Here is a 19,499-nt window from a genome sequence, read left to right as displayed (position 1 = left end):
TGGCTACCAATTACTGTTTTCTATGCAATCTCACTTACTGTCCTACAAGGACTGATTTGGACATACACTGGGAAAAAGTGTCTCTAATGAAAAGTAGGAGAGTTTTCCCATTGTATTTTCTATGCCTTCCTCTATGCCCAGTGAGTGGAGAGGGTGGGATATGTGTATGCTCCAGGCACACTATTTGACAGTATGAGTTCGGGGTCATATTTCTTCCCTTTTTATATTTGGATAAAAGGCCAACACACATCACTGGATATTTTAGTGCCCACTGGAACTTAACCAATCAATGTGAAGCACACACTTCTGGTAGGACTAACTGTAAAAAAAGGGTCTGAACTACCTTCTCTACAATAAGTAGATGGACCTTTGTAAGAACTAAGATAATTTGTTCTGAGGAGACTGGTAGACTGTGATCTATCCTGACAATCTCTTGCTCTTAGAATGTTTTTTAGCACAGAGAGCTTGTGCATGTTTTGTTAGGTTTATATCTCAGTTTTTCAACTTTCTCCTAGCTATTATAAATGACATTGTTTTGTAAATTTTGATGTCCCATTATTCATTGCTTGTGTATAGAAATAGTTGAAATTTTATTTTTGTTTGTTGACCTTGTATTTTTTGGCCTTATGAAACTTACTTATTAGTTCTAAGAGTAGTTTTGTAGATTACCTGGATTTTTAAAAACTACAATCAGACTGTCTGCTTATAAACAAGAACAGCTTTATTTTATTCTTTCTGATTCATAGGCTTTTTCTTGATGTACTGTATTAAGATTGCCATTGTAATGGAAGAGAGGTGACAGTGGACGTCTTTGTGTTTTTCCTGGATGGGAGGGTCACATTCAGTCTTTCATCCAGTGTGGCAATAGCTGTAGGCTTTTTGTAGATGCTGTATATATACCAGCTTAAAGAAGTTTGCTTCTATCACTACTCTGCCAATTTCTTTATTATGAATGGGTGTCATATTTTATCAAGATTTTTATATGGCTGCTTATGTAATCCTCTGTTTTTTTCCTTCTTTAGACTTTTAATGTGGTCAATTACATTACTTGACTTTTTAGCCATCACTTGTTTTCAAGATAAACCCCACTTGACTGAAATCCATCATTTTTGTGTGTTGTTGGATTTGATTTGCTAATATTTTGCCAAATTTTACATCTATATTCCTGAGACATGCTTGTCTATAGATTTCTTTTTTTATACCTACTGTCTTTGATTTTGATATCAGGATAATGCTGTCCTTTAGAATGAATTTGGAAATGTTTTCTTCTCTTGGATTTTATGAAAGACATTGTGTAGAATTTATATTATTTCTTCTTCAAACACTTAGTAAAATTTATAAGTTAGGAGAAGTCATCTGGATTTGGAAAATGGTTTTTAAGATTTATTTTTAGCTAGAAATCCAATTTCTTAAAAAGTTATATGACAATTCAGGTTATCAGTTTTATCTTAGGTAAGTTTTAGTGCTTTATGCTTTGTGAGAATTTGACCAATTTATCTGAGTTGTCAAAATTATTCACACAGAATTGTCAGAGTGTTGACAATTAGATGGCCTTTAGTTGTATTAGTTGTATTAGTTGGCCTTTTAGGTGTATCAAAAATTAATAGATTTTCTTAAAACTTTACATGTTTTTATTTTTTGGTAGATAGGCTTTCTTTAGGCTTAGTCGATTCTTGAACCTGGACATTGTGAGACACTGAGCGATTTCTGTTCTTTTGTCAGGATCTCAATGTTTCCTCCCTCTAGATCAAGAGAGAGCTTATATTTCCTCTCCCTAAAAGTACAGGAAGAAAAGTAGCAACTTATCCCTTAAATAAGAGAAGATATCCTTTTCTAAACTCAACATTTTTGACACAGAAACACCCCAAGTGTCAGGAAATGTAAGGCTTCTCTGTGGTGGCATCTGCAGAAGGAAAACTCAAAACCTTCCATTGCCCTTTTCTTTTCATTGCTGCCCAGTGAAACTTCTCAGACCTACTATGTTAGAAAGCCAGGTGAAGGGTAGGGACTAGGGAAGCTTTATATTTAAAAGTTGACTTTAATGCTCATTAGGATTGAAGACCAGTGGTGACAGCAACATTCCTCCCAAAAGAAAGAACCTTATTTTATTCTTGGTGATATTAGAAGAAACATGAAATCAGAAGTCAGAGTATTGGAATTGATTTGGGCTTTGATGCTACCTAGCTAGGACTCCAGGGACTTAAATTTTGCTGAGTTTAACATTTGTTAGTCTTACATGGTTAGCAAAGGAGCCATTATTTGTTTTTGAAGGCAGTTACTCTTTTCTACCATGAAATTTCTTCAACTAATAGAAATATACACTTGTCCTCTGTAGCAATGCTGCTTGGAAAAGACAAGATAAATTGTATCTACGTAAACATTCCATCTAATGCTGTGGTGTTTGCCTAGACCCCTCTGAAGTTCAAGTTCAAGTAAAGAAATGCTGCTTGGCAGCACCATGTGCAAGTGTGAAAGGAGGCATTTGACCCTGATGGGAAGGGAAGGTACTCAAAGTAATGAAAGACTCTAAATAATTTAGAAAAAAAGCATATTTATTAATGTGAATTTAATGGATTAACTACTTCCCTGCTTTTTTTCTGAGCATGTAACATTTTGAAACATCACATAATTTTTTCAAACTTCTAACATATACAACATAATCCATATGATTTTTTTATTTGTATGTATGTTTGCTTGTTTGTCCATTTTTGTGTTTTGAGACAGGGTCTCACTCTGTAGCCCAGGCTGGTCTCTCATGATCTTTCTCCTTCAGCCTTCCGTGCTGGGTTTATAGACATGTACCACCATGCCTGGCTTCCTCATGGTATTTTATAAATGTAAACAACATAAGTCAGGTATATAGAAATGTGTCCAGAGTTTCTATAAAGTAGAGGTGTGGCAACTATGGCTTATGGGTATCATCTATTTTGAAGATAAAGTTGTACTGGACTGTAGTCAATTTATGTATTCTGTCTAGTTGCATTTGCATTATATGCAGAGTTGAGAAGTTGAGACAGACTTTACAGCTTGCAAAGTCATACATAGTTGCTATCTAATCTTTTGCAGAAAAGTTAGTCACCATTGCTATAAAATCTAAAACCTTATTTTTGGTGAAAATCTGAGAAAAAGAATTAAAGCCTTATGAAACACATCTTACTTCCAGCTTGAAAATAATTTTTAATCACTTTAAAAAACTTCAACTACCTAGCTTGGACTTTTGGCAATTGAAATAGAGTCTCTGTATACTAAATAATAATACCAGCAAGATTTTATTGGTCAAATGATGTTAAAACAACCCATACTCTCTTTACAGAACATCAATAGGATTTCAAGTAAAACTGCTAATAATTAGGAAAAGATTAGCTTAGGTTTTACAATTACAAACAAATCAATAAAGTAGCTCTGTTTTCTAACACGTTATCATTATTAAAAATCCATCTTTACAAATCATCAATAAACTATGCATAATTGTGGATTACTGTGTAAACCATTGTCAGCTGTGTAAAGTTCTAATGTGTCCCTTTAAAGTTACAATGTAGATGAATTGAGCAAGAAGGGAGAGTTTACTTCTTTAGCCCATTTGTCTATGGTTCTACCTTTTCATGCTAATGGTTTCTTCCATCCTCTTGTGGGGCTTATGTAGAGATTCTAGATTTCTATTCAAGGTGGCTTGCTGTGCCTTGGAATCTATCGAAGATTATCTATCCAGTGTTCAGAAATCACAGTATTTCTCCTAGGTTAAACAGCAACCTTGATGTAATGGAGAACTGTATGTTTTCTTCACTAAGCAAGAAACTAGGATGGCTGTTGCTGACTTTTGGACCCAGTTATATACTTGGCCAAATTGGTGCCAAGACTTTTACTTAAGACTTTGTTCCATGTCTGTTTGTCTACTGGAGGTCATTTGGAAGCACAAATTTCTCCTGAGTGCTGTGAGTATCAATGTATGGGTGCAGAGGTAAAATGTATCCTTTCAAAGTTTATAATCTTTTACTAAGATATACATGATTTCAGTTATTGTGCTGCATATCTTTGCAGATTTTTGGTGTTTTGATGCAAGACTCAGTTACCACAAAGTGAACTGACACTTGTTTGAAATTCTAAACTTGCTTCAGCTGTGCCTTGGATGAGGGTAAGAGGAAAGGTCTCTAGCTTATGACACATCTGGGCCTGGGTCTTTCCATGTTCTTCTTGAGATTCTGTATCTCATTATGAAGCTGTCTGCTCTCCTCTTTGAATCCCTCCTTTAGTAGTCGGGCTTGTTCCTAAAAAAAAAAGACAAATGGAAACATAATAAACCAGAGCATTTAGTAAATCCCATATTCTACCTGTTTTTCATATTCATTGATTTTTTTTTTATAGCAGTACTGGGCTTTGAACTCAGAGCCTCACATGTGCTAGGCAGGTGCACTACTACTGGAGACATACCCTCAGCCCTTTTTACTTTGGTTGTGTTTGAGACAGGGTCTTGCATTTATTCGTCAGGCCAGCCTGGACCACAGTCCTCCTATCTACACTTCCCACCTTGGATGGCAAGGAGCTGGAGGAGTGGCTCAAGTGGTATAGAGCCTACCTATCAAGTGTGAGGCTCTGAGTTCAAGCCCCAGTACTGCAAGATATTTATGTATATATACATGTACATATATACATAAATACATATACATCTGGGGTGATAGGGCATGTGCCACTACATCTAGGTTTTATTGGTTGAGATGGGGTGTTGGGGAAAATTTTGTCTAGGCTGACTTTGAACCACATCCTCTGGATGTCTACCTCCTGAAGAGTTAAGATTTCAGGCATGAACCACTGTGCTTGGCTTTGTTGATTTTTCAGTATTTAATTCTTAATGAAATTTCTCTACTCTTTTTAATTATATTTTTTCTTGGGCAGATGAGCTCTGTGATTGCTTTTCCTTGGCATCCTTTACCTAAGAAATAGTTGCAACTATACCTCCTCATATGAAGCTAAATTATTAGTGTTGGTTTTCCCCCCATTAATTGTATACAAGCTGTGTGGGAAATCTTAATCATATGTTTGGCTTCAAATTTTGTCCATGCCTTATAGACTCCTTATATCCACCTACACATTTTATTATATACCTAACACAGAAATAAACTATTCTCAAAATCTAATGAATGTCTGATTCTTAGATAGGACATTTGATCTCAGTCTCCACAACTTGGTAGTCAGAGTGGCAGAGATAGATAAGGAAATTACCACACCGAATTTCTGCACATAACTCCCAACTCAATACAAACTGGGAGGTATGAGGTTGGTGTGGCAGACTTTCATACAGGCATGAGGGTTAAGGAGTCCTTCTGTTAGTAAATGTTCCCTTAGAGCTAAGTCAGCAGGTATGACAGAAAAAAAAATTGTGAATTCCACTATGTGGCAAAAGTAGCCTAGATATTTTACCAGCTTTGTGATCTTACAAAAATTATTTAATCTTATTTGAATATTTTTGTTCCTTCTCCTAACTAATAAGGATATGATTCTTGCCTCAAATAATCTTAAGCAAGAGTTATCAATAAAATATTTTGATGCATAGTTAGGAAAAGCTTACATTAGTTGAAGGATATGTTGATAAAGGGCAGAATGTGATGCCATTGGAAATAAAAGCCACAGATGGACAGCTGATGGTCAGACAGACACACAGGAATCAAAAAACAGCAAGGAAGGTACTTTTTAGGGATTCATGTTCTGCCTTGCCACACCAAGTTTTTGTGATGAAGAATGGAGAGAAAACAGAAAACAAAAGCCTCAACATGGTACAGTTGAATACCTGAAGTTTCAGAGCAAGAGTCTTTTCTTGCTCTGCCATCAATTGGGCCCTTTCCGTGTTCATCCTCTCAGTCAACTGTCTCAAATGTTCCTGGTAACTCTTCTCTTTCTGTTCCATCATCTGCTCATTTTTCTTCTGCATTTCCTCCAACATTTTTGCTGCAGCCTGTGCAGATTCAGCTTTCACGCGTTCCACTGAGGAGGCAAAGGAGGCAGAAAAATGTTAAGTGGGGCTACCACGCTGCCTTGCCTGCTTCAACCTCATAAGCTTCCTTGCTATTGCTGCTGCTGACTGTGTATGCTTTACTCAGGTTTGATGTCAGAAAGTGAGACACATCTTTGCTCTTCTTGCTATAGTTTAAGGATCCCTGGCTTACTTTGTCAAATAATTTAAACATTTTAGAGCTTTTTACACTATCTACTCTCTTGACTTGTTCCTCACCTTCAATTTCCTTTTCCTTTTCTGAGAGAGTCTGGTCTGTCTGTAGGATTGCATCAGTCACATCCTCCTTGGACTGCAAATATTTCTGCAGAATCTCTTCAGCCTTAGGGTCCAGAGAACATGGAGTTAACAACAGGAAATGACTATAAGCATTTGTTCCTGTCTCCCCACCATCTTTTCCTCTTAATTGTTCTTCTTGGGCCTGTTCTGCCTGGTGACCAAGATTGCCTTTTACAGGAACTGGCACATACTCTAGGCTGGCTGGTCCATGCACTCCACTAAACAATGTCTTTTGTAGGAGCCTCGTACGGGGGAACATGGATTCTCTCTCTTTTTAGATTGAGTGCTCTGGGTTTGTAATTAATGGTCCTGTGTTACCAAATGTGGTGAGCCTTCTGGAGAATTAAGCCCTCATGGCGAGAGCAGATCAGAGAAGATAGTGCATAAGGGAGGAAAGTGTGGGGATGGAAAGAGTAATGGACAGAGAGACAAATGATGTCATTTGAAATCATGGAGGTAGCTGTCCTTTAAAGCTAATCTGAAGTCCAAACTGGTGAATTATCATTTTTGTTTAAGGGACCATCATTGTATTTCTGTTCCTTGAACAAAGAATGTCCACCTGTGATGGTTGTTGTCAATAACAACATGGTGGATTCGATAACAATAATGAATCTGATAATTCAATTTGTAACTCAGTAGTTAAGTGAGTACCCTCTCTGGTGAGTATCTAGGACATATCTATTATAATAATCCCCTGTGCAAATTGAATGAAAGCATGAATGTTATGCAGACAGTAAGGCCCCTGTCTGTGCAGTTACACTTAGTGACATTGCTTTTTAAAGGAGGCAGGTCAGCCCCTTCCCAGAATACGTAGATAAATCTTGATTACCTGTATTCCTTTCCTGGGTTCCTCATAGTACTTTTTCTTCAGGTCTTGTATCTTCTGAATAAAGAGTCGATAGCCTCCTGGTTTAGAATATACCCCCTGTTTCACTTCTTCTTCTAGGGGACTGAAAATATCCTGAACTAAACCTGAGCAACGATCTGAAGATGCATCCATATTCTGTTTGCAGAACTCATCCCGCTTTGTTTCTAGATGAGTCTTTTGTAAACATAAGAAGAAAAAAGAATGGAAAAGTTATTAGCTTGAGCTCAGAATTCCTGGGAACACTTCTCAAGAAAACATCTATAACTGAGAAAAACTTAGAAGCATCTCAACAGGACCATATCCTTCCTCCTGATTTCAACTTTCTCATGAAGTCTTATTCTTCTTGGAGGTAAAGTTCAGAGCAGTGATTGCCAGCATTATGTTACACCTTTAGATGTAAATTACTTTTTCAGATTGGACCAATGGCTGCATATGGAATAAACATGGCTCATGGAATAAGCCTGCTTTACAAAACTGTTACTAAAATTTTCTTTGCTTTTGGCTTGCATATTAGATCAGACTGGTAACAGTGTGCATGTAATTTGGTTAGAAGTACTGATGGTTACTTATAAGCTTTTAATATTATTAGCTTATTCATGAAAGAAGTAATGTCTCCCCTGTATAGCTATCCTTATCTCAACCAGCAAAAACACTCGTTCCTTCCTATTATTGCTTATATTCTCTCTTCAACAAAATTAGAGATAAGGGCAAAATAGTTTCTGCTGGGTATTGAGGGGGTGGGGTGGGTGGTAAGGGAGGGGGTGGGGGCATGGGGGAGAAATGACCCAAGCCTTGTATGCACATATGAATAATAAAACAATAAAAAAAATTTGTAAGGCAAAAAAAAAAAGAAAGAAAGAATGTCTCAAAACTTTGAATCCATAATAATAAAATTGTTTTGTTCCAGTTATTATAATTATTAATAGGTAACTGTTACCATTTTAAAATCTACTAATAATTGTCTCCTTCAAAATGAATACTCATTTCATTTTCTCATAGTACTTTGCCTTCCAAAATTCAAATTCATATAAACTTGAAAAAAAAATTACCCCTAATTCCTTTTGAAATACTTGGTCAACATCTTTGAAGGAATTCCTGATGAAAATTTCTATGGCCTCTTTCTCACAAGCCCTGTGCAGGTCCAGCAGTTCCTGGAGGGTTTCTGTGGGCAGCTGCAACTGCTGGTGCATCTGCTGGACATAGTGGGCTGTGGCCTTTTGCACTGCAGCTGCATTCTCGATCTGCGCCAATGCCATAACTGCGTTCTCCATGCAGGGCAGACCCCCACTGCTGATGGCATTGATGTAGGTCAGCACCAAGTTCTGTAAACCTGTAGGTAACGATGCTTGTTACAGATGCAGAAAAATCTCTATTCTGTATAAATTTGAGCAAGTCAGTTATCACCTGTTTGCTTCAAAGCATCAGTGTCCTCAGCATCACTCTAAATTTGCTTGAAATGCAGCATCTCAGCCCTACTCTACATCTACTGAATTTGACTTTCTGCTTTGTCAAGATCCCCCTCACCAAAGGCTGAGAATGTCAGTTCTAGATTATGTAGGCCTGTGTTTATTGAATGTTTGCATCCATTTTAACCAAAGCACCATTTGAACAGGGATCATACCTCTTTTATTTGTTTGTGTATCATTAGTCTATCAATAGTAAGCATTTGATCACTATTGGAATAAGAGATGCTATTCTAATCAGGACTCCTCCATTTGGTTTACTATCATTGTCTTAGAGAACTTTCTGTATATGCTAACACAATAGTTAAGCCACAAGTAGATATGAGCCCTTAAAATGTGGCCATGTGACTTTAATTTTAATTTCTTCCATTTAAATTAATTTACATTTAAATTACATAGCCACACTTGTTTAATGGCTACCATACTGAAGAGTGCAGGTCAGCTTACTAGGACAATTTTAAGCAATAATTTTGTTTTCTTTTGTCCTTTCCTCTCCTTTTCCATAAAGAAATTTGATTAAAATCCATTAGAAATGTTGGTGCCATCTACAGTTTAACACAGTGATGGGGATAGATTTGTATTTTTCAAAGCTGAACTAGGATGATGCTATTTCATGCTTCTTTGGTCTTAACAGTAAGCAGAGGGACTGGGAAGGGAACTCACGAGGTCCATTGACCTTGATGCCTCCTGAGAGAGTTTTTGTTTTGGAGTGGTTGAAGATGTAGGAACAGAATCCTGCCACCTGTTGCACAAATTCAGAGTCTAGCTCATTATCATGCAGTGTCTCAAGTTGACCAAGCTTCTTTCGATGAGCAGGCCTATCGAAGACAAAGCATTTCTTCTTTGGGAAGAACTTCCGGATACAAAGTCGGGGAAGATTAAAGTTTTTATCTTTTTGACTGGTACCTGGAGGAAGATAAAAAAGAGTTTTGCAAAAAATTTTGTAAAGGGCCAAATATTAAATCTTTCATGCTTTGCAGCCCAGATAGCCTCTTTTCTAAGTATTTGACCCAGTTACTGTAGCATGACAGCAACCATCGACAATATGTAAATGAATGGACTTAGCATTACCCAATAAAGCTTATTTCCAAAGACAGCTGGCAGTGCTGTATTAGCTGGCATTTGTCTGTGGGCCATAGTTTTCCAACACTGTTAATGCTTTAATCTGTGCTCTCCACACACACACATTTATTGTACTCTATATTCTTTGTTTAAGTAGAAAATCAAATCCTAAACAGGGAGAGAAAATTAACATAATCATAATAAAGGAAAGGTGAAAGAGAAAGACTTGTTTTTAGAACATAGTAAGAAATAATTTAAAATCAAATCTACTAATTCATGCATTAAAGATGAATTCCTAGAAATAGCCAACTAGAAAACTGTAAATGTAAGAAAACTATAACTAGGGCTGGTGTGTGGCTCAAGTGGTAGAGCACCTGCCTAGCAAGTATGAGGCCCCAAGTTCGAACCCTATTATTGCCAAAATCAATCAATCAACAAATAAATAAATAAAAGAAAACTGTGAATAGAAAAGTAAAAAATACTACTTCCGAGTGTTTTGACATCCCTGTTTACCAATTGTAAGTCCTCGTTACCTTGTACTAGCTTCAGGGAATTTTCCAGGTACTCATCTGCTGAGACAGATTTTCCATCTACCTCCAAGTCCAGGGAGAAGTCTCTCAGAGTCCACACAAAGTCTGGGAAGAAGCTCACAAAGTCAGCTGAATCCTCAACCTCATTCTCCTCAGGTGAGGATTTTGCTCTGATTCGATCTGTCAGCTCTGTCACATAGCTGAGCAACTAACTAAGGAAAACTAGCAAAAAGAATAGGGCTTCCCATCCCATGTTAGTTCCACATATTGCCAAACTTACATTCTGTGATTGTTCTTAACTCAAGTGTCAAAATGCAAATCCTTACCTAAATTATCTGTTGGATAAGACCCATGACATAGAGTTTATTTGTGCTACCTTTATGCATGTGGGGTAACTTGCTTAGCTTACCTACATATTACTAGGTACCTGAATTCTTCCCCTGTACTTGACTTATTTTTATGTTTTCTCTCATTTTTGTTGGATTTGTTTGTATCCAAGAGTCAGCCAGCTGGGTTATAAAGATAGGTCTCCCAGTCTGGACCAAAAAATGGATACTGCAGTTGGTCCATGGCCTGCTGGTTGATGGTTCCCATGCTGTTGTACACAAAGGTGCTGCTCAGGAGTATTGCCAGGGCAAAGATCCAGCTGTCATTCTGGTTGTCACCCTGGAAGTCAGAACACATTTGGGCTAGGAGTAGGTTTGTTCTTATGCCACTTTTCAGAGCAGCTATGGTAAAAATGTGCTCAGTTAATTATAGTTTTGTTTTCTTTTACATTAGTGACCCATAAAAAGAACCCAAATCCAAACCAAAAAGATTGTACAAAGGACTATGAATATTTTTTTAATAAGTATTTTTAATCAGTTACTAGTAATTCTTATGATCATTGGCAGATAATTGCAGAGTCAAACTTGGTGGGCACTCAAAGATCTTAAATACAAAATAAATTTAAAGTGTTCTCATATTTTATAGCAAAATTGACTTATATAAAATACTTATAGCTTTGTTGAGCAGTTATTAAATACCTAAATATTATTTACCAAATTAAATATTGAAAACAATACTATAAGGCAAATACAGAACTATCTCATCCACTAGACAGATCAGAAAGCTGAGACTAAAGGAAGTCAAATAATTTGCTTAAGGCCACTGAATTATGAACAAAATTTAAATTTAGGATGTGAGGGCGATCTGGCTGTGACATCTGTCACCCCATTGATCGCCAGGGTTGATTCGGCTGATCTGGCTGGCTAGGCGGGTGTCCCCTTCCTCCCTCACCACTCCATGTGCGTCCCTCCCGAAGCTGCGCGCTTGGTCGAAGAGGATGACCATCCCCGATAGAAGAGGACCATTCTTCGGTCAAGGGTATACGAGTAGCTGTGCTCCCCTGCTAGAACCTCCAAACAAGCTTTCAAAATTTAAGTTTAAAACAGGACCATGGGGCTTCAAAATGCAAATCCTTACCTAAATTATCTGTTGGATAAGACCCATGACATAGAGTTTATTTGTGCTACCTTTATGCATGTGGGGTAACTTGCTTAGCTTATAGCCTATGTTAGTAAAGTGCACTGACATCTTGCTTTTTTAGGATTTTGTCTTATTAATATTTTCCTCAGCTCTGGGTGCTAACCACAGTCTCATAACATATAAGTAAAAATGAAAAGGCACATTATGGTGAAAAACTTCATTTAACCAGAAACTGCATAGTGTGGAGAATAATCAGAAATGAAGATCTTAATCCAAATTTGAATCCTCAAGTCTTACTTTCTCCACATCTCCCAGGCCCTCGGTGTCGAGCAGTACTAGGGTGTGGCCTGGCTTCCTGGGATGAGGCACACACCACATCCAGATTCCTTTGGTGTGAGACTGCACTGTGGAGCCCAGAGAGAAGCCTACAAGTACAGAGGATAGGATTATGGATGGATATTTACTAGCAGGTAGTTCTGGAAATTGACATAAATGTTATCATAGTCAAGTTTCGAAGAGATAACTGAGACCACAGCCAGACCACTATCTGAGAAGTAATACAAATTAGAAAATCCAATACACGAAAAAATTTAACACTTTTCTGATTTAAAAAATTCAACAAGCTAGAAATGGAAGAAAGTTACATCAACACAATAAAGGGTATATGCATGAAAATCCACAGCCTAAATCATGCTAAATTGGTAAAAGACTGACAGTTTTTCCTCTAAGATCAGAAACAAGAGAAGGGTGCTCACTTGGTTCCTTGTGTTCAACACAGTACTGAAGTTCTATCTTCAAAGGTAATAAAAGGAAATATAAGGCACCCAGATTGGAATTTGTTTGTTTTGTTTTGTTTTTTAGTGGTACATGGGTTTGAATTTAGGGCCTTATTCTTTCTAGGCAGGTACTCTATCACTTGAGCCACTCCCCCAGCCCTAAGGCACCTATATTGGAAAAGAAGTAATATGATCTCTACTAACAGATGAGATGACATTTTATGTAGGCAATCTTAAATATTCTACAAATGACTAAGAGCTAATGAATGAATTTGGGAAATATGCTGCATATCAAATCAACATGAACTAGTCAGTTATATTTCTATAAACTAACAGTGAACAATGTGAATAGGAATGCACATTTACAGTATGCTTAACCAATAATAAACCATTTGGTAGTAAACTACTTTTTATTAAACTTAGGGATATGTACTGAAAACCACATGTCATGGTTAAAAGAAATTTATGAAGACACATAGAAAAACATCCTATGTTAATGGAAGAGTTAATATTCTTACAATGTCACTACTTACCAATGTGATGTAAGATTCAAAGAATCTATGTCAAAATTCCAATGGATCTTTTGTAAAAGTAGAAAAATCCACCCTAATTTTTATATTAAATCCCCCAAATAATAATAAAAATGATAAAACATTAAAATGGAAGTGCAAATTTTGAGGTTTTGCACATTGTGAATTCTCATACTTACTACAAAACTGTGGTAATTAAAATGGTGATATTGGTAGAAAGACTAAAATATAAAACTGAAGTCAGGAATGAGACAAAGGTGTCCAGTCTCTTGACTCTTATTCAACATAGTGCTTGAATTCTTACAGCAATAAGGCAGAGGAAGAATAAAAAGGATACAAATAGGAAAGGAGGAAGTCAAATTATCCCTATTATAGATATGATTCCTATACTTCATTCTCTTTCTTGCTCTCTCCTTTTTTTTTAACGGTACTAGGGATCAAACCCAGGGATCAATGGAAACTTCTTATTATTACATGAACATTTTAATAAGTCTTACAATTTTTAATATGTAAATTAATTATTTTTATTACTGCCTTTCCTTCTTCTAGGAAAGGAACAATTAAAGCTGTTAAAAGGGAGACAAAGGCATTGTGGGACAAGGAGGTGAACAGACTCTTCTACCCAAGAACACGAGGATAAAATGCCAAACTGTGAATGGGTGTGGGAAAGCACAGCTGTAATTCCAGCACTTGGGAGGCTGAGGCAGAGGGATCACAAGTTGGAGACCAGCTTGAGCTGTATAGCAAGATCCTGTTTTTTTTTTAAAAAAAGCCCAACTGTGAGTGGAAGAGTGACCTTCCATAGTCCTCCCCTTCTCTACCTACATCTCCTCATATCACATGATGGATGCTGACAGTGTGGGTGGACAAAGGGGACACAGCAGAACTTTGTTGGTGGCACTCACCCTTTTTCTTCCCAGCCAGCTTGTTCATCAGGTAGGATTTGCCTGTGCGGTAGAGGCCCACAATAGCCACCACCACGACAGGCTGCGTGATGGCAGACAGGATGTCCAGGGCCTCCTGATTAGCCAACAGTTGTCCTTTAATGTTCTCAATGAGGCACACAGGGCCTGACATGTGGATCTCAGAGGCCATGTCCAAGGTTGTCACTTGTCTGCAAGGAGAGGTGGAAAGAATTAGAATTCCCAGTCTGCTTCTCTGAGACACGGGAGAGCTAAAATTCCCCAAGCATGAACAAAAGTGTTATGTGCATCAGTAAGAAGGATAGGGAAAAATCTGTCAGTTTAGAAAATTACGGAAGTACTATCAAAGTAGTTCTTTAAAAATGTTGCTGTAACAATGATTTATAAACTTTCAGCTGTCCTCAGAACCAAATGTTCAATTTATCATCAAAATCTTTCCTTTAGTATTGTTAAAATTTTCACATGACATCAGATAGAAACTAGAGTAGGTTTTAAAGAATTTATTTTCCATCCTAGCTATATGTAAGAAGTTAAATATTGATGTATTCATTCATTACCTTGTATAATGACTAAAGACTCTCAGGAATAATTATTTCATTATTTGATATATGACCTTGGGTTAATTTCCAGGGATTTTTAAATGTGTTTTTTCCTCCCACCTCAAGTATTTATGCTTATTTCATTGGCATGGGAATCCACAGAACTCACTATTATCATTTTAGAAGAGGAATCAAAACAACTTACTTTTGAAAATTTTATGAACTACATGACCATGGGTTTACATAACTAGGAACCTTTCCTTGGAATGGGCCAGTGCAAGCACAGTGCCCTGAAAATTAGCTTCACAGAAAAGTACCTTAAATCCAGAGAGAGGATAAGTGCACAATTGCAAATACTGAATGTTGCAGGAAATAAGTAAGGATTAAGAAACAAGGAAGCAGATCGGGAAAGCTAGATAAGAAATTATTCAAAGAAAATGTCTGTTTCCAGATATATGCTTTTAGGTTTTCTGTTTTATTTTCCATTTGGTAGAGGAGAGGAAGGAGAAATGGGAAGAGGGGGGGAGAACAGGAGTGAAGAGCAAAAGATCAGGAGCTGACCAGGAGAGAGTTGTTAGTTTGGAAGGTGATGAGTGAGACTGGGGCCCAGCTGGGTCAGGGGAGGAGTTTCCAGAATGCAGAAACTGTCAGAGATCAAGAGGAGGCCAGGGTAAGCAAAGGTGCTACCTAGGGCTGCACTGCAGGAGGTTATTTAGAGGAAGTCTTAAATAAAGCCCAGCAGCCACATTCCAGGGCAAGGGCTAAGAGGTGAGTAGGCTCTGAGAAATTAGTGTCTCTGCATCAGGTCTGAGGGAGGAACTCCACTTTGAAGACAAATTCAGATACAAGATTAGAAAGGATGCCGGGCTGATCATTTTTCATTCGGGGTTCCAGGTTTTTCTCTCTAATCTTAATAGTGTTGGTGGCTGTTTACTCTGCATCTCTTTTTCCTTCCTCTGAAAGTAACCCAAAGGCCGTTTAGTTTCTCAGCTGCAGTATGAGCAGGGCTGAGCAAGCTCCATGAGTGACCCTGGTCAACAGAGACAACGTTAACAAAGAGAAAGATCCTGATGTGTTCCCACCCTCAGTCAGCCAATGACTGCTGGTGCCTAAGATAAAACAAACCCAGTTGTAGCATTCAGAGACCTGCTGTCCTGATACATCCATATTTCATCTGACCCCAGGTCGCACAGTAGGCAATATAGGCCCCAGGTCCATGACAGAGCCCCTTCAGAGCTAGAGAAGCAAGTGTTCTTACCTGCACTCTCCCTGGGTTGGAGTGGAATGACTTCTCTCCTCTCTGAATCTCACAGGGTTATCAGGCTGTTATTTTATCCTCCAGTGTTATGAGGCTTTCTGGACTTCCCCAAGTGATGAAAGAATGAAAAGTACAGCACTGAATTACAGTAATCTGAAACTGAAAGTGCTTAGTGAATCAACAAGTATAAAAGTGACTTCTGGAACTGTGCTAGGGGAGGGTTGACGGATTGGTCAACCAGAACCCTCATATTTTGTTGGAAGAGATCTTTGAAAGCATTTGCTGTTTTAAAAAACTGTCCTATAGATATAGAATTGATGGGATTTTTCTCAAAGTTGGAGGTCAGTTCCAGCACCATAGAATGAGAAAGTCTAATTTTTAAGTCTAATGTTCAGATTAAGAAACCAATTCACAATGGAGCTGGTCAGTCTTTTAGAGATGCAGTAAGTGAGGGAACGGGCACAACTTACATGTTGCTTATATTCAGTACAGTCAGAAGGAGGTGCCTTGTATTTTACAGGTGTTCTAGGCTCAGAGGTGACTGTTTTATGTGGATTCCACGACTTACATCTTTAACAAATATTGCCCCATGATTTTATAGAAAATGAGTCACAGATACACTTTATCAGTTGTGTAAAATCATAGCATTATACTTTGAATCCAAGAAATCTTGTTTCCAAAGCTGCTTCTTGAACTATCCCCACCAGGCTGCTTCTATGTTTGTTGAGCAAATAATAGTAAAGGCTTTCATTTTACGTTATTTGCAAGAGCTTCATAACTAGCACATGATAAAAGCGAGAGCACACAAGGGAGGGGTGAGGATAGGTAAGACACCTAAAAAACTAGCTAGCATTTGTTGCCCTTAATGCAGAGAAACTAAAGCAGATACCTTAAAGCAACTGAGGCCAATAGGAAAAGGGGACCAGGAACTAGAGAAAAGGTTAGATCAAAAAGAATTAACCTAGAAGGTAACACCCACGCACAGGAAATCAATGTGAGTCAATGCCCTGTATAGCTATCCTTATCTCAACCAGCAAAACCCCTTGTTCCTTCCTATTATTGTTTATACTCTCTCTACAACAAAATTAGAGATAAGGGCAAAATAGTTTCTGCTGGGTATTGGGGGGGGGGAGCGGGAGGGGGTGGAGTGGGTGGTACGGGAGGGGGTGGGGGCAGGGGGGAGAAATGAACCAAGCCTTGTATGCACATATGAATAATAAAAGAAAAATGAAAAAAAAAAAAGAGCTTCATAACAGAAACTCAGTCCTGACTACAATCATAGAGATAAATGGTAATTTTCTCTTATTTCAAAATGCAAATGAGAACTCTGGGGGGTGTGCTATGCTTTGGATATAGCTTGAGTGTGGCTCCCAAAAGTTTGTGTGGTGATATTCAAAGGTGGTGGTCTAGGTGATTATAATTTTTAGAGAAATTAATACTTTTCTTGGGGCTGTGTTTTGTAGTTATTGTGGGAAGTCCCACAACTCTTATTTTTTATTGTTGTGTTGGGTGGGATTACATTGTTTTTTTTTTCAAGTTAGATTCCTCTTTTTTTTTTTTTTCAGTGAAAGTAACAGTAAAGTTTATTAGGAGAGGAGCAGGGGGGAGAAAAGAGAGAGAGAAGCATTTCCTGTTCACCATGCAGGAAATGGGAGCAACCACTCCTGGTCCCTCTTTCCTTCTGTCTCACCATGGGACATCTCTCTCCCTCAGATAGATCTTCTTGCCATGGTGCCACCGTGTTGTAAAAACCCAAAATACCCTCATCAGAGGCTGAACAGACAAGGCCACGCAATCCTGGACTTTCAGCTTCTAAAACTGTTTACAAATCACATCTGTTTTCTGTATAAAATATGCAGTCTTAGCTGGGCACCGGTGGCTCATGCCTGTAATCCTGGCTACTCAGGAGGCAGAGATCAAGAGGATCCTGGGTAGAAGCCAGCCTGGGCAAAATAGTTGGTAAAACCCTACCTCAAAAAAAATCCTTCACAGAAAAGGGCTGGTGGAGTGGCTCAAGGTGTAGGCCTTGAGTTCAAACCCTAATACCACAAAAAAAAAAAAAAAAAAAAAGAAAAAGAAAAAATGCAGCCTTGAGTATTTTTTCTTCTTTATAGCAACACTAAACTGAGAGGCTAAGTATATCATGTCAAAATACCTGAAGCAAGTCCCATGATGAAATGCAAATTTTAAACACCAGTTAACTTTAAACTCTACTCTATTGGTCCTTTAAGGAAATGGTCTTGAGAAGAGAGGTGGAAGGGAGAGATTTGCCAGGTCCTCTGACAATCATTCCACACTCTGGAGTTGCTTCATTCCAGTGCAGGTATCAGTATATGGAATTTTATGGAATTTGACAAATACTGTCTTTTCTTTTTCATCACTGATGTGCTCTTTTTAAGTATCTCTGGGTAAGTAGTATTTTAATTTGCTTTAGAAATTAATATTTGGTGTAGTCTTTTAGTTGCTGGAACACACCCACATTCTTCTTACCTTAGGCATATTTGTACCAGCAATTTTCTGCATCTGAAGCTTTCCTACCCTTTACCTTGGGAAGGCTAGTTCTTTCTTGTACTTGCGGTCTCTGTAAATTGGCATATTCTCAGAAGAATCAGCCATGGCTCTGCTTTCAATTTCTATCACATTTTAACTTCTATTTTCATTTTCCTTCTGACTTCCTGAAATTCAAGCTCAAAATGTAAGGAACTTCATGCATTCAAAGATGAATCCCCTATCCAAAACAGGGCTTGGCAGAAGATGTAAGGAAACTCAATGAATGTTATATGTGGCTAAATATAAAATGGCCCTGAATGTGGAATAAACCCCACAATTTTGACAATTTTAAGGTATAAACTTTGAAGTGTCAAAGAAATAGTAAAATGCCAATGTAAAGCATTTGTTAACTCCGTTACATATACATATCTAAAATTACATTCACATATACATATAATACATGTGCATTATTTTCCCTTACATTTAAAAATAGCTTTATTTCCTATCCTTCCTTCCTGTTTTAGCTTCATCATTCCTAAGGCTATTTTAAAGTCATTTAGCTTATTTTCAAAAAAAAATCCTTACTGCTGTCAAAATTATTTGAACCAGAACCATTTAAAATCACTGTAAATTATCCTAAAAGAAGACATCAGCAACGAAACATTTCTTCCAGAAGGTCTGTCACTCCGGAGTGATTTGCAAGTCTAGCGCTTGAGTCATGACCTGCTTTCTCCACATCTCAAGTGCAGTTTGACTCAAGCTGTACTCCTGCTGTGTTTGGCTCACTCTATGGGGATCCCTCTTCATTTCCAAGTAGGGACAAGAGACCCTATTGGAGGGCAGGCCACGAGCACTTCTTGAACCTCCAAGATGTAGAGACTAACTTCCTGGTGAGTGTGACCAGAGGCCAGCCCTACCATGGCAGGCTGAGAACACCTGACCTGGTCACCCTCACTCTGGTTCACATTTGGGGTGCACTTTCCATGCTGAGAGAAACCAGTGTAGCAAGACCTGCAATCTCCACCCTTGTCCAATGGAAGGAGCATAAGCTCAGACATTTTGCCAGGGAAAGAGGCAGTCTATAAAGACAGAGAGTTCTAGGGTGTGTGGGGGTGGGGGGTGGATAAAGGAGAATGATGGAGGGGATGAATTCAACTACGATGTAGTGTAGCAACTTTTGTAAATGTCACAATGTACCCCTAGCGCACTAATAATGATAATAAAAAAGTTGAAAAATGAATCTAAAAAAAGAAAATGTCTGCCTGCCAAATATCAAAATCTGAAGAACTATAAAAATATTAAAAAGACAG

At 38.0% G+C, this 19,499-nt stretch overlaps 1 protein-coding gene and 1 long non-coding RNA gene across 5 annotated transcripts in view; one reads left to right on the top strand and one right to left on the bottom strand.

Annotated features, from left to right (window-relative positions):
- The window catches only part of LOC109698698 (uncharacterized), a 50,030-nt gene that overhangs the window by 24,729 nt on the left and 5,802 nt on the right, over positions 1 to 19,499 (top strand). The window contains exons 2-5 of one of the 4 annotated variants that reach the window (XR_012449818.1): positions 4,039 to 4,132; positions 7,230 to 7,500; positions 10,278 to 10,362; positions 17,931 to 18,022. This is a non-coding gene — a long non-coding RNA (uncharacterized lncRNA). Of the gene's footprint in view, positions 1 to 4,038; positions 4,133 to 7,229; positions 7,501 to 10,277; positions 12,144 to 13,528; positions 15,210 to 17,930; positions 18,023 to 19,499 lie in introns of all 4 variants that reach the window. The other 3 variants (XR_012449817.1, XR_012449816.1, XR_012449819.1) reach the window with 3 other exon arrangements.
- LOC109698697 (guanylate-binding protein 1) lies at positions 3,251 to 14,074 on the bottom strand. The gene is made up of 10 exons (XM_020183051.2): positions 13,885 to 14,074; positions 11,971 to 12,098; positions 10,763 to 10,872; positions 10,210 to 10,406; positions 9,278 to 9,520; positions 8,201 to 8,481; positions 7,113 to 7,325; positions 6,224 to 6,326; positions 5,783 to 5,976; positions 3,251 to 4,265 (listed from the first exon to the last, which is right to left on the bottom strand). The coding sequence occupies exons 1-10, from the start codon at positions 14,072 to 14,074 to the stop codon at positions 4,149 to 4,151; spliced, it is 1,776 nt and encodes a 591-aa protein (XP_020038640.1). The 3' UTR covers positions 3,251 to 4,148.

This window comes from Castor canadensis, chromosome 7 (assembly GCF_047511655.1).
Source record: "Castor canadensis chromosome 7, mCasCan1.hap1v2, whole genome shotgun sequence".
NCBI classification, from domain to species: Eukaryota; Metazoa; Chordata; class Mammalia; order Rodentia; family Castoridae; genus Castor; species Castor canadensis.
The sequence above is the reverse complement of the archived record's forward strand: the minus strand, read 5'-3'. Positions and strand labels throughout refer to the sequence as shown.